Source organism: Nyctereutes procyonoides, unplaced genomic scaffold (assembly GCF_905146905.1).
Source record: "Nyctereutes procyonoides isolate TBG_1078 unplaced genomic scaffold, NYPRO_anot_genome, whole genome shotgun sequence".
In the NCBI taxonomy this organism is placed as follows: domain Eukaryota; kingdom Metazoa; phylum Chordata; class Mammalia; order Carnivora; family Canidae; genus Nyctereutes; species Nyctereutes procyonoides.
In genome coordinates, this window is record NW_026575043.1 from 44,416,813 (window position 1) to 44,437,547 (window position 20,735).

A 20,735-nucleotide genomic window follows, 5' to 3' on the forward strand; every position below is an offset into this window, starting at 1 on the left:
AAAAGCAGGGGCGCAACACCCCCAGTGGGGCTCTGAGCATCCATGCCTCATTCCAGCTCCCTGTGGGGTTGGGTAGCCAGTCCTGCGTCCCTGCTCTGGGACCTTTCTCCCCAAGCCCCCCACCACTCCAGTGTGAGATCTGGCCCTCACATCTCTCAACACCTACCACCCCGGGCCATGCCATCTGCACTTGGCACAGCCCAAGCCTGTCCCACCCCCCGAGGTCTCTGGCCTCTGCCTGGTCTCACTGCCCATCTGTCTCCAGTCCTTCTCTGAGGACTGCCAGGGAGGGTGGAGCCCTGAGTTCGAATCCCAGCTTGGACACTTTCTAGCTATGTGACTTTGGGTGGGTCTCGTCCCCTCTTTGCCACCTCCTTTGGGAACTGGAGATGATGTGCCATCCTGCATGGTATAATTGGTACACGGTGGGCACTCTGGCAGATGACAGCCAAAGTTAACTCATTACCATTCTAATCGGCACTGTCGGTGGTGGTGGTTGTGCGAGCTTTGCTGTATTAGCACGATCACTGGTGGTTTCATCCCCAGCGACCACATACACATGCACGCACCCACACGCATGTGCTGCACCCAGCCGTTCTGCCTCAGGCCCCTGGTCTGCCCATGTCCTTGAGATGCATTCTATCTCACCCCTGAAGAAGGGAACTGGGCTCATCGGTCATTTATAAACCCATCCTCCTCATCCTCCACCTCCATGTGACCTGCCCAGCCAGCCCCTCAGTGTCTCCCATCTTCATGCAGGTCTAGGAAAGTCGGAGGTCACTGCTGTGGCCACAGCCATACCTGGGACAGAGAGCCACTGTCCCTGGCTGGCTGCAGCATCCTCCCCAGCCTGGTCCTAAAGGAACCCCATGACACCCACCTGGCTGTGCACTTTCTCCAGCTCCTCCTTGCTGACCGATGTCTTGCCATCCTCCATGCTCCCCAGAAGGAGCTGCACATCTGACAGCAGTGCATGAGTCCTTTTGAGGTCCCTCCGAAGACGCTTCTCCACATCAAAGTCTCGATGGCCAATCTGGAAGCCAAGGGAAGGCTCTGGTGAGCTAAGATGGTAGAGTAGTGGACAGACAGGCTCCAAGTTCTCTGGAAGCAGGCTTGCCTGGTCTCAGATCCTGCCTCTGCCTCTCACACTGTGGGACCTTGGACAAGACCCTTCTCCTCTCCCCAAGCCTCACCTTCCACATCTGCAAAATGGGAACGGCACCAACCACACAGGGCTGCTATGGGAAGTAAGCAGCTGTTTAGCTGCAGGCCTGACTCATGATAAAGGCACGAGAATCTGAGCTGTGCTCCTTGCTGCTTTCACAGCCTGCAAGCATCAAAGTCACCAGCTCTCATCTTTTGCACCCAAGTCATCAATAAGGCCTCTCCTCACCTCATCAGGGCCTAGGGGTCAGGTGAGGCCCTCTGGTGACAGAAGTGAGGACAGCAGTTACTGGGGCTGAGACTAGCTAGGGCAAGAGAGCTAACTCCCCACTGGCTGTTAATGCTATTCCTGTAGGTGCTCTGTCTCTGAGTTTATGAAAATTCATTGAGCTGTGCAGGTGGGGTACACCGTGCTTCCCCGCATGCATGTTACACCTCAGTAAATAGTATTAAAAATAGCTGTGCTGCTTTTGCTGGTCTAAATCGAGTTTTTTGTCCTTTGCGCTGGTCTCCTTTGCCAGGTTAAGGCACAAGGTCATTTTCTGCAAAGGGATGTTACCCAGAAGCGAGCACATTCCTTCCCCCAGAATCCTGAATGTCCTGCCCCTTCAAGTGGGCAGCTTTCCAGTGGCTCCTGCAGAAACCACATCCTGGACTTGGTGTCAGGGGGGCGACAACTCCCAGTGGTCGACAGTACAGGCTGAGATGAATGGAGGCAGGTGCAGGATTACCTGAGGCTGGACCCGAAACACTGACGGTCCGCTGTCTCCCCCAGAAATGGTGCTGATGGGAAAAACACTGTCTGAGCATCTCTGAAACTCGCAAAGAAACTAACAGCCCCCCTCTTTAGAAGACCGGAGGAAAGAATGAGGACCGATCAATCAGATGCGGAGTTTTCAAGAAAATGCAGCAGAGGTGTTTGTGGGAAACCAAATTCTACACACCTGGATACCTTTGCCTCTACAGAACCATTTCCTGGGATGCTCACAATGCCAGAATATTCTAGAAAGAAGGTGGGGGTTGGAACAGGGTGGCCCAGGTTTTAAACCCTGGGGCCATTTGCTGGCAGCGGGAAGTATGGCTGAATCACGCCACCGCTCTGAACCCGAGGCTCCTCGTCTATAAATATAAGGGAAAAAAAATAAAAATAAAAACTCTATCCTCCATGTTGAGATAAGACAAGGATCAGGCATGATAATGGATCAGAAAGCACTTTGTATGCTGTCAAGCGCTTTACAAATATAAAGAATTATGAGTATTGTCTGATGACCTAGAATGCACTCCTCTAGATTTTGCATTACTATTTCTCTGCTCCCAGTTTTGGATTCTTTCAAACATGCGTTGGTTCTTCAAATCTAGCCTTTTTGTTCTCAGATGTATTGCTTTGTTAAGTTTCAAATACTGGTCATATATATATATATATATTCATAATGATTATGTTATATAATCTCACCTGCCGAGCTAAGATCAGAACCAGGCATGGTTCCAGGCCCTTTGTCACATGTTATTGCCTTAACTCCTGTGACCGTCTCTTAAAAATAGACATTATTATTATTTTTATTGCCTTTATAAAAGCAGAAATAGCTAACATTTATAGAGAGCTTCCTAAGTGTCAGACACTGTTCTAAACACTTTATGGGAGTTAACCTGTTTGGACCTCTTGGAGAATCTATGAGGTGTGTAGTTATTACAGTTCCCATTTTGCAGAAGATGAAGCTGAAGCCTATAGGGGGAGAAGTAAGTGGCCCAAGATCACACAGGTAGTAAGTGGCAGAGTTAAGATAGAAATCCAGCTGTCCAGGGGTACCTGGGTGGCTCAGCAGTTGAGCATCGGCCTTTAGCTCAGGGCATGATCTCGGGGTCCTGGGATCAAGTCCTGCTTCTCCCTCTGCCCATGTCTCTGCCTCTCTCTCTCTGTGTGTGTGTGTGTCGCTCATGAATAAATAAATAAATAATCTTTAAAGAAAGAAAGAAAAGAAAAAAGAAGAAAAGAAAAGAAAAGAAAAAGAAATCCAGCTGCCCTGATCAGAAAAAGGTAATTTCAGTGCAATGTATGATAACAGAGGTAGGTTTTGCTCCTTCGTCTAAGAGAAAGTGTTGTGGAAGTACAGAGGAGCGTCAGTCAGCTGCGGCTGAGATGGGATCAGAAAGAGGCCTACGTAAGTGGGAGCCAGGTGAGGTACAGGGAAGGGCATTCCAGGAAGAAGCCACACCGGGAGCAAAGACAGAGAGCTGAGAAAGTCTCGTATATCTGGTTCCAGGTGATTAGCATGAGGGCATAAAACACGAGGTGGAGTAGGTCGTAGAGCAAGAGAAGTCACCTGGGGCTAGCTCACGTCTTGTGAGCGATGTGAGACTCATGTACCGTCATGGGAAAATGGAGGTATAGCTGATGCAATTAGTAGAGTAAGGAATCTTCTCAAGGTTCTGGTGTGGCTCTGCAGGGGGGATTTGAACCCCGGACAGCCCAGCATTAGAATGCAAGTCTCTAACCATTGCACCGTAGCACCTAGGGGAACCTGAATCCTGATTCACTAACTGAGCCCAGGTTCTTCACCACGATTGCATTCAAGCAGCATACTTGGCATCTTTCTTATTTTCTATCTGTTCTTGCTCTTTACTCATCCCAGAGTATAAGGAGCATTCAGTCTCCTGCAGGGCAGGTTGGCATCAGGGGCATCCCCTGATGTTCGTGCTGACCACGGCTCAGAAGACCCTGAAAATGCTGCCACTCTGCCTCCTTTCCAGTGGGATGTTTGCAAACAAAACTTACAACAAAAATCTCAGACCAGGGCAGCCCTGGTGGCGCAGCGGTTTGGCGCCGCTTGCAGCCTGGGGTGTGATCCTGGAGACCCGGGATCGAGTCCCACATCAGGCTCCCTGTGTGGAGCCTGCTTCTCCCTCTGCCTGTGTCTCTGCCTCTCTCTCTGTGTCTATGAATAAATAAATAAAATCTTAAAAAAAAAATCTCAGACCACATCACCCTCCCCTTCATAATGAATTGCAACAAGAGAGGAGAGCAAAAAAAGAGAGAGAGAGGGAGAGCTCATTAGGTTAATGGGAAATAAATGTCATTCTGCAAGTTCACATTCTGTAGCACAGAGATTCAAATTTGGATAAAGCTGGTGAATAATTAACCAATAAATCTAAATGATGTTTAGTGTTGTTGTGGGAAACTATATTCAAATCTCAATTGTTTCAACATTAATCACAAAGCCAAATTGCCTGGGGCAGTTGTTAAATGTCTGTTGAGCACTTAAAAAATATAAGCTGGAAATGCTGGTAGGGATAATCAGCCACTTTACAGATGGGGAAATTGAGGCTAGGCAAGAGAATGGATAACATTCTGAAAAAATCAACATGGGCAACTAAAGGTTTCTTTTAATTAACTGGACCTTAATCATTTTTAAGCAGCATAGTGCTAGATTTTAAAAATACTGGCTTTCAAATAATACAGACTTCATTTCAAGTCTGCTTAGGCCACTTACAAGCTATATGATCTTGAACAATTTGTTTTAGCCTTTGAGCCTCAATTCTATTATTTATAAGAAGGCACTAATAATAACAAACAAATAGAGTATGTTAGAAAAAATTACAATCAAATAGTTATCTACAAGGCGCTGGTGGCTCAGTAGGTTAAGCATCCAACTCTTAGTTTTGGCTTAGGTTATGATCTCAGGGTTTGGGATAGAGCCTGACATTGGGCTCTGTGCTCAGCTTGGAGTCTGAGATTCTCTCTCTCTCCCTCTGCTCCTCCCCCAGCTTGCTCTCTTTCAAATAAATAAATATATAAATAAAATCTTTAATATAAAAAAAACTTCAAAAGCAAGAAAGGAATAAAAGAAGAAGCAAAGAAAGGAGACAATAAGACAGCAAATATTAAACACAAAATAAAAGAATAGAGGGACAGCTGGATTGCTCAGTGGTTGAGCATCTGCCTTTGGTTCAGGGGTGGTCTCAGAGTCCCAGGATTGAGTCACATATTGGGCTCCCCAAGAGAAGCCTGCTTCTCCTTCTGCCTATGTCTCTGCCTCTCTCTATGTGTCCCTCATGAATAAATAAAATCTTTAAAAAAATAAGAGAATAGAAATAACTCCACATATATCAGTCATTCCAATAAATGTGAATGAATTAGAATCTCCTATAAAAAATTTGAGACTGAAATGCTGAATTAAACAAAACATATTCACACACACACAGAGACACTTGGAAGAATTGAACATGAAGGAATTTAAAAAGGTCTTGCAGCCAAACTAACTAAAAGAAATCAAGCAAAATAAAATAAGGCAAAAATCATTCATGGAGAAAAGACAGACCACATAATAATCAAAGGAACAATCTGCTAAGTAAATGAAACAATAATAAAATTAGGTGCACCCAAAAATATCTCAAAACATGGAGAAACGTGGAGTTCCCTTGGAGAAACTATTGCTCACGTGCACAGTGAGATGTATGTAAGAATAGGCACTGTAGTTTTGTGTCTTAGGACAGAAACAACTGAATATCCACCAGTGGAAGAATGGAATTACAAATAAAAATAATACTGTGTAGCAGTTAAGATGAATGAATTAGAGCTACACGTATTATCATGGACTGACTGGTCTCACAAACATGGTGAAAGCAACAAATTGCAGAATCATATTACTGTAAGTGGTTAAAGTTTAAACACATATACCAGGGAATTCCATACTCCAACCATAGGATGATAGTCTCCTCTAGGAGGCAAGGAAGAAGGAAGGAGGAAGGAGAGAGGAGGAGGAGCTTTAAGAATGGAAACCACAGAGGCTACCAACTGTTTCTGAAGTGTGTTTTCCTTAAAAATATCTGAATCTGAAACGGCAAAATTTTAATTTATGTGAACCCTGGGTGCTTGGTGCATAAGCACTGATTCTATTATTCATTGTACTCTTTCATGTGTTTGGCAAACATCTTAATAAAACTTTAGAAAATTACCAAATGCGATCATTTATTTAAGGGTTCCAGCTTAGTGACTAACACCAAATTAGCATTTTATTCATTTCTAGTCACCTTCCGTTTGCACAGAAAATGTTTCATTTCAGCAACATCTATTAAAAAAACCTTTCTTTACTGAATTACCTACTTTGTCTCCTTCAGTGGACCATGCTGAATAGAATGCCACCTTCTCCCAGTGATTTCCTGCTATCATTCTAGAATCAAATATTGGGCTGGGCTCTCTTGCACGAATGCTAAAGAAAGAGTAACCCCAATGGCTCTGCACTCACTGGCCGGGTTGGCTTGGCTGAGACACTAGAAAATTCAGAGCAGGAAGATGCTAAAGCTTTTCTGTCGATTCCTTAGCTTCCAACCCTGACATTCAGTGCTATGGTGGTCCTGCCCCAGGACTCACTCGATCAATTAAAAAAAATACAGGGGCTCCTGGGTGGCTCAGTTAGCTAAAGTGTCTGCCTTTGCCTCAGGTTGTGATCCCGGGGTCCTGGGATTGAACCCTACATGGGCTTCCTGTTCGGTGGGAAGCCTGCTTCTCCCTCTCCTTCTGCTCCCTGTGCCTATGCTGTTTCTCTTTCTCTCTCTCTCTTTGTCAAATAAATAAATAAAATCTTTTAAAAATGCACAATGAGCACCTATTTGTCTAAGGCCTGGCTGCCCTACATGACCGTTTGAAGAGGGGCCCACATTCCTTTGTGACCAGAAAGAGTAACTCTGGTTATTGACAGTGAGATCATTGCTAATTAAAAGACACTGAATGCCCATTAAGCAAAGACATTAAAATACACTCCTGTGATACTTGAAAAGAAATCACAGAAGCCACAGGCATCTCTCTCCGAAAGCCGGGCTTCATGCAGAGGCAGTACAGGCAGGGCAAGTAATATGGGGCAATAGAGGAGTGATTCTCCCCAACTGGGAAATCAGGAGCTGGCGCTGTGCTCTGCTGCCTGCCTTATTTACAGCTGTGGATTTTTTTTTTTCAAAGGGGTAGGTGGATTTTGTGCTCAAGGGACATTTGGTCATGTTTGCAGGTATTTCTGGTTGTTACAATGAAAGAGGGATGGTCTGCTGCTGGCATTTAGTAGATGGAGGCCAGGGATGCTGCTTGACGTCCCACAGTGCATGGGACAGCATCCCTACAGCCAAGGATGGCATGGTTTGAAATGTCCACAGGGCCACAGTCGAGAACCTTGGTATACCACCATGGCACGCCCCCACACACACAAGGCTCTGCCCTCCAGAAGCTCAGAGGGGTTCATTAGTTCACCCAAAGCCATAAAGCCATAAAGACACAGAAGCGGCCCCAGCTAGGGCTTCTTCTTCTTCTTCTTTTTTTTAAAAAGATTTTATTTATTTATTTATTCATAGACACACAGAGAGAGAGGCAGAGACACAGGCAGAGGGAAAAGCAGGCTCCATGCAGGGAGCCCGATGTGGGACTTGATCCAGGGTCTCCAGGATCACACCCCAGGCTGCAGGCAGCACCAAACCGCTGCACCACCCGGGCTGCTCCCCAGCTAGGGTTTCTTTTTCCTTTTCTTTTTCTTTCTTTTTTAATCCCAGGGTTTGGGATTAGGCCCTGAGCCGAAGGCAGACGCTCAACCACTGAACCACCCAGGTGTCCCCCACCCCACCTCCCCTAGCTAGGGTTTCAAGCTACATGTGCTTGACTCTGAGCCTGGTTGCCTCTAACAAAAGTCTTATTCTCACGAGGCCAGCTGCAAACACAGCAGCCATTCGCATTCATCCCCTTAAGCCAAGGGCTAGGCTGCCTATCCTCCCGCCCTGACAGCTGCTGAAGGCAAGGCGACCTCATCTGTCCCTGCTGGCCAGGCTTCCTCTGTTTTTTCTCATGGCCCTTCCAAGAACCCTGCTGTGTGTGGACCCCCCCCCCCAAAAGGTGTCCTTTGAAGACCCAGTGCATGTGGACAGGGCCAGAATTGATGGGCAAGAGGGCATTTAGGAAGAGCAAGTGGAGGTTAGCTGAAATGACCAGCCTCTGAGTTTTCCTGAAGACTTATTGAGCTGCCCTCCCCACCCCCCACCTTGAATCCATTTCTCTTAACAGGGCCTGGAGGCAGGGAATGTGTTCTCTGGAAGGCCTGCTGATGATTTCCTCTTACCTGATCACAGAGGGTTCCAATCAAGCCTTCCAAATCCTGCTTCTCATGGAGGACCATCTGCTTCTCCTCGTATTCTTGTTCCAGCTGCATTTCCAGCTGGCGGAGCTGCGGGCCGAAAGGGCAGATGCAAAAGTAGGATAAATGAGCTCCATCCGGACAAAGCCCACAAGGCAGGGAGACTGTCTGGAGGAGGGGGCGACTGGGAAGCTGGCAGTCCCTTAGCCCCGTCCCACGAAGGCCGCCCTAGTGATTAGGAGGGAAGGCGTCTCTGTCGGAGAATTCAGGAGCCTAAAAGCTTGGGAGCCCCACAATTATAAGGAGAGCTGGTCTGTGATGGCAAGCTCCCTGCCACTCACCATGAAGCCCTTGCCCCCAGTTCCCTACCCATTCCCTACCAGCTGTTTCCTTCCTATGCCATGACCTTGCTTGAATATTGGCAAAATCTTGGCACTCTGACTTTTAAGGCTCTGGGCCACATTTACTCAATATGTTAAAATGCATCCACCTTCTTTCTCAAATAGAAGGATCCTTTTTTTTTTTTTTTTTTTTTTTTTTTAGTTTGCATTTGCAATTAGTCAGTGTTGTGGACTACATGTTCAGGTCTCTCCAAAATTCCTATGTCAACCTTCTAAATCCCCCAGGCAGTATTATTTGAAGATGCAGCCTTTGGGAAATAATGGGGTTCAGATAAGGCCAGGAGGGTAGAGCCCCACGCTGGGGTCAGTGCCCTTATAAGAAGAGACAGCAGAGACCTCACAAGGCCAGTTTGTCTGCAAGCCAGGAAGAAGGTCCCTCACCAGATGCCCAATCTGCTGGCACCCTGATCCTGGACTTCACAAACAACCTCCAGAACTGCAAGAAGTAAATGTATGTCATTTAAGCCCCCAATCTATGATGATTCATTATAGCAGTCCAAACAGACTAAGACATTTGGATCTGAGCAACTCATTTCATTTACATCTGGCTCTGATTTCTCTACTCACCCAGCAGAGGCAGGTGTTCTCCACTAACGTGAATACCACGCGACAACCGCTCTGCACACCCTCTTCCCCGCCAGCCTCTCTCCTATATGCTATCTTGCCCACCCTTCGCCCTCTCTTTCCAAGCTGGATCAATGACCCTATTGCCCTGGTGGGCAAACTGAGTCCGAGAGAAGTTCTAAGACACACACTCCTAAATCAGTTGCTGCTAAGAGCAATTACTGTTCCACCCTCTGGCCCCAGTTCTTCTGTCACCCTGGACAGCCATCAGCATTCCCACCCCGGTGGCTAAAGCAATTGATTTCCTGCCACAGCAAGAGACAGACAGAGCAGAGCGGGCACTAGATGTGAGGTCCAGGGAAGCATCTGTCATCAGGAGAAAAACACCTTTCTCTGACCTCATGCTCCCCCTTTGTAAATCTATCCACAGAAAAGCCTCAGGAGGGCCTGGGTCACATCTCCACCTCATCGGAGCCCCGGCTCAGGGCACTCATGATGCTTTGAGGCACTTCTACAATGCACCAGAAAGTGTGCAACCTTCACGGGAGGGCACGTGGGCGGGGACTGGGGGCTTCCATCTCCTGACCCATAGAGGGCAAAAAGAAAGTACTGATTGATGGTCACTTATGGAGAAAGCAAGTTCATTTCAAAACTTTCTTTCAAGAGTGAGAGACACAAGGCCCTCTGCTCATATGTGCTTTTAGTGTGAAGACTGGCAAAGCTAAGATCCATTTTGAAAAATACACAAAAGAATAAAAAGTCTGTATCAAGCAAGCCAAAGTTTTCTGGAGGGTGATGGGTATGCAGGTGGAGGACTGAGGAAAGTCCACGCTGGAATGAGTGTGGGAACGACTGAGTTAAGAGGTTGTTGAATGCAAGACTTATCAGAGCCTTTGGCAAATTCCCTTATGGGAAGCTAAAGGGTAGAGCATTGCCCAATGCTGACTTCTGTCAATGCTTCCCAAACATTTGCAAAAGAAAAAGAATTTAAGTCTACTGTTTTCGTTAAGAGACTGGGCTTTGGAGTGAGACACACCTAAGTTCAAGTCCTACCTTGGCTACTTCCCGGCTGGGTAACTTTGGGCAACTCACTTCACCCCTTGAACTCTGGTTTCCTCATCTGTGAACCAGGACAACAAACTTTACAGAGTTCTTCAGAAGAGCAAAGATGCTGGTGGACATCAAGACCCAAGCCTGGTGCATGGTGCCCACTGGGTATTCAAAGAATCCTGTTCATTTCTCCCAGATATGTAAGAATGGAAAAGAAGCAGAAACTGGCCCCTCCATGCTAACTCCCGGTACTTTACAGTTTACAAGGCACTTCTTATTCTTTTATCTCACCTTCACAATAGCACAGGAAGGCAAAACATTTTCTATCCCTGCTCCTATTTCATAGGAGTCTTGGGGAGGTTCTGAGACTTAACTCGGGGACACTCAGATCGGGATGAGTCCAAAATCATTGACTCTTTCTTTCCAACCCTGGGGAATTTGGGAAGGAATGCACCTGCTTCCTTAGAATGATCCATGTGAAGCCCCAGAGGGACTGAGCTTGAATGGGACCCCAAAAGGAATATTTGAAGAACAGGACAGATGCAGTAGCATCAACCACTGGGGGTGAAGAATGGGTTTGGCTCTCAAACACCCCCCTGCAGTGAGGGCAGGGTACCAAGGCAGTCAGATCTGCCTGAGGATGTGCTCAGCTAGACTCCCATTTCCTGCCAAGGTTCTGACAATCACCAAGGCACCCCTCAGTCCTGCCCAAGAGGATGCTCGGCTGTGGGCTCTGAAAGGCGCCAAGTCCCCACACCCTTCTTCTCTTGGATGGATGAATCACACCTGGGAGCAAATGAACCACCCGGCTGGTTCCCTGGCTCCTCTGAAGGGTGGACTGCATGGAAATCCACTAGTGCTTGTAAGTTTCCAACAAACAAGGATTGTTTGTACGTGTCCAACAAACAACAATTATATTACAAAACTGTGCAATATTTCCCCATCTGAGATCTCCTTGAGTCTTCACTGTGACCCTGCATGTAGCCATATTATCCTATTTTACAGATGACAACAGTAAGGCTAAATACTAGCAAGGTTATGCGGTTTTTCCAACGCCCCACACTTGGTAGTTGATGACTTTGGGACCTGACCCAAGCCCCCATGACTCCAAGTAAAGCAGCAACATTGGCTTTCTTGTATGACTTATAAACTGACTCTGGGTGACCAGCACTGGATACAGAGCAAGATGTCAAAGAATAGTCTGGAGTTGAACAGTACTTAAAGCTTAAAGTCACTTTCCCAAGATGGCACAGTTGTTAAGGTGGAAGGACAATGATCCAACACCCAGGCCCACAAGCCCTACAGTTCTAGAGGTCTCTGTGGACAGACCACTGAAGGAGCCAATAATGGGAATAAGCTTTGGGAAATGCTACCTGGCCCTTTTTTGGAGATCCAAATGCACACAAGGCTATGAAGGACCTGGAGGGGTTCCCACAGTGAGAAAACCTGTTCACTGAGCCATAATCCCAAGCTTTCCAGCCATTCCACTTAAAAGATTCATCTTCTATTCACATAAGTCAATGCATCTGTAAGGATGTTTATCTCAGCATTGGTTAGAGGAGCAGAAAATCCGAAAACCCTAATGCCCAACCATAGGAGACTTGTTGAACAGATTACAGCGGGTCCCTCAGGTGGACTGCTTTTAAAGCTCTTAAATATGTAAGTTAGAGCTGTATTTACTGACATGGAAAGAAGTCCAGGATGAATCGCTGTGTGAAAATAGTGGGCTTTGAGAAAGCATGACCCCATTTAGGGAAAACGATATTGCAATAAATATGTATGCGTGTGTATACAATGACAGAGAGCTATGAAGTGACTTTTAAAATAGTATTAATGATGTTTCTAGGTGGTAAGATTTCAAGGATTTATTACTTTCTTGTCCACTGTTTGAAATGTCTGCAGGAGCTTAGATGAAGTGTAAGAAAATATTTGCAAAAGGAAATAGCCAGAAGAGACTAGTCCCCTTCTTGAAACATGTAAGCCCTTTCCCCAAGCTATAAAGTCACATGGCATGATGGGCTTATGGGAGGATATCTTGAGGGTGATTCTGCTTGACAGTTCCAGAGGCTTCTGGAAGTTCCAGGACCATATTTAAGACAGGTACTTTTGCTCCAGCACCCATGACAGCTAAGGTCTTAGCTTAGGTGGATGCAGGAACAGTCTGACCCCAGGCCCTAGAATCCATCCCTTTCCACCCCACTCTAAGGAAGATGGGATCAAGACTGGATCTGCCAGGGCCCAAGGGCACATACCCGCTTCTGACAGGACTGACGGACATCTTCCAACTCCTCCTCCTGATCCTCACGGTCCTTCTGGTGCATTTGCTTCATCCGCTCGATCTCCAGCTCGAACCGCTGGCGGAGCTGCAGGGCAGCAAGAAGAGCAGCGCATGAGGGCAACCCACACCAACCATGTCATCCTGCTCGTTCTATCTGCATTTTTCATTTCTGGAGTGCAGGGTGAGAGTCAAGTAATCCCCGCAGGCACCCAGGAGGGGCAGAAAGGAGATCGATAAATGGCCCCCGTGCTACCTCTTCCTTCCTGCAGTCATTACAAACATCAGTTATCAATCATGCTCTTGGGGATCCCTGGGTGGCTCAGTGGTTTAACGCCTGCCTTCAGTCCAGGGCGTGATCCTGGAGACCTGGGATCGAGTCCCACATTGGGCTCCCTGCCTGGAGCCTACTTCTCCCTCTGCCTGTATCTCTGCTTCTCTCTCTGTGTCTCTCACGAATAAATCAATCATGCTCTTTCCCACTGACTTTAGAAGGAAGAATCCTTCAGGATCCTTCTCAACACTTTTAACACAAAGCAAATAAATGTGTCAGCCCTGGAGCCAGCATCGGTGAGGGTTTTTTGGATGGGCGGATAGGTGGGTGGATGAATGGCAGAATGGAAGTTTCTTTATGAAGATAGGAAGGCCTACAGAGGGAGACCACTTGCCCCAAAATGTCACCATGGACAATCCACTTGGCCACTGGTTGCTTTGTGGGAAACCACCACGTTAGGACGCTTTAGGAGAATTCAGTGAGATTGTCCGTGTAAAATACCTAGCACTTTGCCTGGCACACGAACAGGCCTTTCTCGTTTGAAAACAGACAGAAAGGACTGCCCCCCTCCCTTCCTAGGAAAACAAAATTAAGAGCTGTGTCCCCATGGAGGAGATGAGTATTTTAAATGAGAGCCTCCAAAACTTGCTCAGAGCTGACAAAGAGCCATGATCCATGACGTTTTTAAACTATGTGATGATGTATAGAAGGTTCTAGAATCGAAAGTAGATGTCATAGGTTCCTGTTCCAGTTCAAGATTTTCTTTTCTTGATCTTTGTAATTGAGGGACTGACCTAAGCTCTTGCTTCTCAATTCTGTAGCATGTTAGCATTAAATAATGTGATTTTTGAAAAAGCTTACATTCCAGGGCTTCACCCTAGACCTGCCAAATCAGAAGAATCTCCAGGTGCCAGGCTCCGAGCATCTATACTTCTAAGCTTCCATTTATCTGAGCTCTAATGCTGCTGGTCTTGAAGTGGCATTTGGAACCCAATACAGTAGATGGGTTGCAATGTAGAAAATTTCTGATCATTTACCACACCAAGCAGCACCTCTCACCAAGCCCTCAGACGGTTACAATTGCTGTCCCTACCATGGAAATTAAATTGCAAAAAAAAAAAACAAACCAATCTTGGTCTTTTAAAATGTTGACAATATTCTCTACTATGCAGAACTGTGGTGGAGAGGAGAAAGGAGAGTGTACCAGAGCCCCTATTACAGTTCCTGGCATAAAGTAGGCTCACTTTAAATGTCAGCCTCTTTCCTCGGCTCCTTTAAAATGACAGAGGTTATGGGAAGATAATCCAAAACGAGGAGCTTAAGCAAGTAAATATAATATTTCTTTTTCATTTTTTTTCTAGCCCCCTGGACACCCCTGACATCTGCAATACCATTTATGTCAAGCTTATATGAGTTAACATAAAATTCCCTGGAAAAAGTGCTATATTGTGATCAATAAATATCTCCCGGATGTCTACAAGGGCACAATGCAGCGTGAGGTTTTGGGCAAAGCTAAAGTGATTCAAGTGTTGCGTCAGCCTCACCTTTTGTGCACACTAAGGATGGAAAATTAGGAAGGATGCATTAACTTTCGGGTCCCTGAGGTCACAGGAATACATTTCTGCTCCCGAGCACCACGGGGTCCCCTGATGGTATCTTAAAGAACTAACAGAATTTTCCAGAGTGCTCACTTTATTCTTGACTCTGGGTTGTTATGCCAGCTGCTGCATCCTCCATGTCTCTTAAAGATCTACACAGATATTCCACCTCCTTCATGAGCCTCCCTGGATTCCTAGCTGGAGCTGGGGGAAGCCAGGGGATTGACAAGGCTCCAGTTTCATTGTACAGATGAGGAGACTGAAGTCTAGAGAAGATAGTGGGTTTGCCTATGGTCATAGGGATGCCTTGAGGGTCCCATGTGGATGTGACCATATTTCAGCGCTTTGAATGCCACAGGACTTTCTTGTCCCTGGGCGTTTGCTCGGATTGTTCCTCCTGCCTGGAACTCTCTTGGTGCCAGCTTGGACTCATCCTTCAGTACATGTCACTTCCTCCAGGAAATCTTCCCTGATTGTTCCCCCAACCCTGCTCCCAAGACCAGATATGCAAATTAAGCTTTCTCATGATACTCAGCATGACTATAAACTTCCAGAAGGTAGAGGGGCACATCTGTCTTGTTTTGTTTTGTTTTGTTTTTAGAGAGAAAGGGGGGGGCGCAGGGAGGGCAGGGCAGAGGGAGAGGGAGAAAGAGACAATCCCAAGCAGGCATGGAGCTTGACACAGGGCTCATCCCAGGAACCTGAGCCAAAATCAAGAGTCGGATGCTCAACTGACTGAGCCAACCAGGTGTCCCTTGTCTTGTTTACCCCAACATCCTTAACATCCACACCTTGCAGGAGCAAAGAGGTGCTTGATCAATTCTCATTGGCTGAATGAGTTAAAGGAACTCTTTTCTGAACTGCCCCAGACTCTGTCCCTCTATGCCCGCCACACCCAGGTCTCAGTACTTGGTAGGTTCCGTGCCAGTAAGTGAGTGTAAGGGAGAAGCCAGGGCAGGCACCCCAACCTTCCCACTCCTGCTTCCCCCTTAACCCCCCACCACTTAACCAGAGCTGCTCAGAGTTCATCTACTTTACATATTTATGCTACCTCATCAGATTATCTAGAAAGCGATCTCCACCTTATAATCACTTCGAAGTCATTGCCACTTGTGAAATGCCACATGAGCAATTTCTTTCCAGTTAAGCCTCAAAAAAAAGCTCCGCTTCCCCTTGAAAAGCTGGTTTGTTTTTACCTTGGGATAACACAGAGCATGCAACTCACATTTCCTTTCTCTCTCTGGCCACCAGGAATTTTAGAGCTGAAATCATTAAGTGTATGAGTTCGTTTGTTTTGTGTATTGGCTTATTAATTCACAATCCCCAAACCTCCTTGGTGTCTATTTTAGTGTGTGTTTTTCTGGCTTGTGTTGTTTTATTTATAATTTTTCTATTTTATGATGCATTCAAGGCTCTATAAGCCGCTTTGAATCTTTGTGGAATGAGGCGGGCATATCAGCAAACGAACCGACAAAGAACATATTCATCAGATAATACTTCGTTAAGGATGATGAGGGAACAGAGGACTAGCTGAGGACAAAGCACAAACCTGGGGCAACGTATTGACAAGTCCTTAAAACAGGGAGACTGACATTCCTCTAAGGACTCAACTGCCTCAACGTTAATACTTTGCTAAGGGCAAAAGGCAGTCTTAGCCTGACCCCCAGGATCCTTTAAGTCTACTTTAACATAAAAAAATCCTTTAGAAATTTCCTTTATCTCTATCCCCCAAGATACATGTTGGCAATCATCCCCCAAGCACATGGCCCACCGATATACATTTGAAGGGTCTCATGGCTCAGGTTTTATTAGACGCTAATAAGTGACCTTTTCCCAGCAACAGCTAGCCTCCTCAAGGTCCTGGAAATCTTGTTTCCAAAATTCCTTAGAGAGTACGCTATCCTCAAACCCCTCCCAACTCCCAGGTATATAATCAGCTACCCCTCACAGGCCTCGGGCAGCAGCTCTTCCTGCCCACGGGTCCTGTCCCCGTGCTTTAATAAAAACACCATTTTGCACCAAAGACATCTCAAGAACTCTTTCTTGGTTGTCGACTCCAGACTTCACCCCACCAGACCTCACCTATATTCCAAAACTTCATCAAAGGGTGCTGGTATTAGGGTATTCAATATTCCTGCCTTATTCTTTATTTTGTGTTTTCCAAAGACTAGTGCTCCAATCTTTCTGGAGGTTGTGCACAGCGCTGTGCTCGTAGCAGATATTTTAGGTGCTACGGACTCAGATGGCACAGGCTCCACATCCCATTCCTGGCACCCTCTCGGTGTCTCCAAGCCTTAGTTTCCATATCCAGGAAGTGGGGTCTGACCCTTGTGGGATGGGAGGAGTGGGCTTGATCATGAAGGATCTGAATGCCAGATCTGGAGGTTGAGAGGGTTTCCAAGGGTAATAGGGAGCCACAACAGAATGAGGAACAGTTGAGTGAGTTGAGGTGAAGTGCTGGTATTGCATCTCAGTAACCTGCTTCTGCACTGCAGCCAGTATGCGACAGGACATTGACCTGGGACGGAGCTTTCCTACCTGCTCCAGCTGCTTGATGGTGTTTTCTTGCTGGTTCTGGATTTTCTGTTGCTCGAGGGCACTGGATTCCAGTTTCCAGAGCCTGTCCTTCAAGCCAGCGACGCAGTTTTCTCCCAGAGAGGACAATCCCAACAGCTCCTGCTTATGGGCCTGCAGCATCTCCACTTCCTGCTTCAGCTGCAAGGTTTCTCGTTCCTTTTGCTACAGAGATCAAGGCGGTGGGGATCTGGAGTCTCATGACCACACACCCTCACCCACCGGGGCACAATATGCCATCTCTGCCTCGGGCTGGAAGCTGGGCAGGACACCCTTTGGGGTACCAAGGCCTGGGCCCCGGGACAGCTCACACAAGCAGGAGTGGAGGGCTGCCCCCACAGTTAGACCTCAAAACATGTCCATTTGTAAGCCGTGTATCTATCTGCCAAGGCGAGGATTGAGACATGGGGGCAGTGAGGCAAGGTGTCCAGAAATGACTCACCCAGGTTAGAAAGTCAGCTCCAAGGTCAAAGAACTTTGGGCTAGACCAAGAAAAACTGCTGAATGCCTGGCTGAGAGCTTTCTTGCAGTGGGAGTGGGGGGAGGGTGGCGGGGGGGGGTAGGCAGGGAGCCACAGAAGGGTAAGGAGCAACTGAGTAAAGTGCCCACATAGTATTTTAATAAAATGTCTCTGCACCAGAGCCTGCATGGGACAGAGCGTTGCCCCTAGATGGGGTGACAGCTAACTCATTCGTTGCCCAGCCTCTCCTACCTCCCAGGTGGGCACCTTGAAAGAGCTAGGAAGATCTGATTATCAATCTTCCAACTACTGTTTGTTGTATAAAGGCACCCTGGGGCCCAGGACTCCAGCTGGCTGACAGACCTGCACGCCCGCTCCCCACCCTCCACCCAGAGTTCTCTCCCTGTCACTATTTACCTCATATGCCAAGGGGGGGTTCCGGGAAGCCAGCAGCTAAGAGCCAACCAAGAGGGCTCCATGTACCCTCCCTTACCTTCAACTGCTGCTGAAGCTGGCCTAGTTCCCACCGGACGCTGGTGTTCTCCTGGGTCACTTTCTCTCGAAGACCTTTCTCAAACACAGACTCCCCTAGGGCCTGGGCCAGCTGCATATCAAACCTGTTCAAGCAGAGCACATGTCACGGCACTGGGGTGGGGGCCCCTGGGGCAGGGGCAGACAAGACTGGACACAGGCATTTAGCTTTCCAGCAACCAGGAGAGAGGGGCAGAGAGAGACGGGAGGTTTCATTTGGTGCTTGTAGGTGAGGTTGTGGATGGACGGTAGGAATCTGGAACACCAGAGAGCAATTTTTTAGGGTTTATATAGACTTTCCACCAGAATAATGGAGTCTTACGTAAAACATGATAAAATACATAGGTGAAAACAAGAGTAGAATAAAACTATATACAGACACAGGAAAGGAATTAAGAAACATATAGAATGATAGAAAAATTTCATCTACCTGGTTTGCCCATATAAGCTAATGCTCCTTAAATCCAAAGCCCAGTTTGGGTGTCTAATGTTGGTTGATCAGTGAAGGAATGAAAGTATGTATCTGCACAAACAAGGCATATTCTATGTTTCATCTCCTACATGATATCAGCTGGCTCCCGCGCTCATAAGCCATATTAGAGCAGAGTAACTTTTGATAAGAGGATGGACATTAGTACATTTGGTCTTGTCTTCATTTGTTTCCCCAGGGAAAACCACAGAGACTAGACAGTCATTTTGGGGGCTGTTCCGGGAATTAGGAAATGCCTCGTTTGGGGCCCAACTGCCTCTCCATGAGGGTGCCTGCTGTGTGAGAAGCACTTTCTGGGCTTGGACATCATACCATGAAGTTGTCTTCCTCTTATATCCCTATCACACATGAGGAGCCCGGTAGAGGAGGCTGTGCCAAGCCTCAGTAAGATGTGACCTTGGTAACTTGCCTTGGCCCACACGGAAAGTCCCACTGCTCCAGGGAACTTGGTGTGGTCAGAACAGACGAACTAAGCATGGGCTTTGGGCACTGGTGAGAAGAAAGTCTCCCTTGTTACAAGGCTATCCAATGTATCTTAACAGTAGATAGTCCTTCAAAGCCTCAGACTCCAGAGAAAGCCATTAGGCACCACATGAGGGAGTCTGCCTGTTGGAAGAGCCAGGAGCTTTCTGATTGGCTGTTGGTGACATCACTCAGGAGGTGCCACTGGCCCCCTGGAAAGGGAAACATTGTGAGGGTGATAGTGCTCTGGAGTCCCAACCTGCCGGGGCTCTGCACTTGGGTCCATGTAGTCCTTGTACCGCTTCAGTAATAAACAGGTAATGATGTCCATTTTACAGAAGAGGAAGTGAAGCTCAGGGAGGCAGAGTGATTCAGTCCCAAATGCCAAAGTGGTGGAAGTGGGCTGGCATCCAGCTCCCCTGCTATCTTAGCTAGCCCTCCATCTAAGTGGGACAGGTGGGGGCAGACAGTAGGGGCCAGACAATGACAGGTTTCCAAGAAGTCCCTGACCTAGCAGACCCCTGATGCCAAAGGATGGCTCCTACAGACTCCAACTTCTAGGATGTCCTGACCAACCAACTGCCCGAGGCCAGAGGGATTGACAGGCATGCCTCACCCCACCCGAAGCAGGCCTGCAGTCTAACCTCCAGTGAGTGTGGGAGTCAGTGAGCCCAGCACGGGCCTCATCCCAGCGAAGCAGGCTGGGAGTTCCATCGGTTCTCGGAACTGAGCTCTGTGACCCATGCAATGACCGTGGCAACAGGAAGCCAAGCCTAAGATGGAACCACTTCAGGCCATTGTGAACTTAGAAGCCAGGGAGCTCTACAGGCATGGAGACATCAGTCCATCCAGGGCCCAGAAAACTGAGAAGGTGGCTACATCTATACTTTGATTAGACTTAGAGGGATATGAGGAAGTGACCCTCATTTCCAGATCCTTCCTTCCCTCAAGACAGTCATTTTACCTGAGTTCCCATCATTAGAGCAAGGCTTCCCTGCTCAAATGCTGGTCCACCCAGAAAGATAATGGCTGCCATTTGCAATGAGCTTAAAAACATGAACTGACTTCTGCCAGAAGATGGTAGAGGGATAGGAAGTATCACAGGATAGGTAAGTCTTAGGGGAGGGGAAAGCAACGTTAAATATGAAGAAATGGGACTTTCCCATGGGAGCCCAATAGGGAGGTTCTTGAGTGCCTGGAATGGAGGATTTTGCCAAGGGGTGTCAGGGAACGACCAGAGAGATGGAACTTTCTGGTGGCATAAACTCCATGGACAGCCTCTATTCCCATCAGAGTGGAAATCCTCCATATAACCCCTCAGAGCAGGAGGAGAGGGGGGCACCTGGGTGGCTCAGGTGGTTTAGCATCTGCCTTTGGCTCAGGTCTGGATCTCAAGGGTCCTGGGATTGAGCCCCACATCTGGCTCTTTGCTCTCAGGAGGGAGTCTGCTTCTCCCTCTCCCTCTGCCCCTGCCCCAGCTCATTCTCTCTCTCTCAAATAAATAAAATATCAAAAAAAAAAAAAAAGAATAGGAGCGGAATCCACAGATGACAGCCAAGACTGTCATAGCTGGCAGAAACTCCAGAAGAGGCTGGAGTCCCCACCTCTGGGTTTACAGAGGGGTTCTCTAGGGGCTTTTCTCAACAATAAGTCCAAGAACTCCTCCAGAACCTCAGTCTCTCTCTGGCCCAGAGAGGTGGCATCATTTGACAAGCTCACATAGGAAATGGCCAAGGTATAACCAAGCCATCTTCCCCACTGCAAGGACAAGGTTCATCCGGAGTCC

At 47.4% G+C, this 20,735-nt stretch overlaps 1 protein-coding gene across 1 annotated transcript in view; it reads right to left on the reverse strand.

Moving 5' to 3' along the window:
- The window catches only part of MYO18B (myosin XVIIIB), a 256,494-nt gene that overhangs the window by 97,637 nt on the left and 138,122 nt on the right, over nucleotides 1–20,735 (reverse strand). Inside the window, 5 exon segments of the mRNA XM_055323213.1 lie at nucleotides 881–1,033; nucleotides 8,256–8,360; nucleotides 12,538–12,648; nucleotides 16,971–17,171; nucleotides 17,960–18,083. Coding sequence (XP_055179188.1) covers nucleotides 881–1,033; nucleotides 8,256–8,360; nucleotides 12,538–12,648; nucleotides 16,971–17,171; nucleotides 17,960–18,083 — 694 coding nt within the window.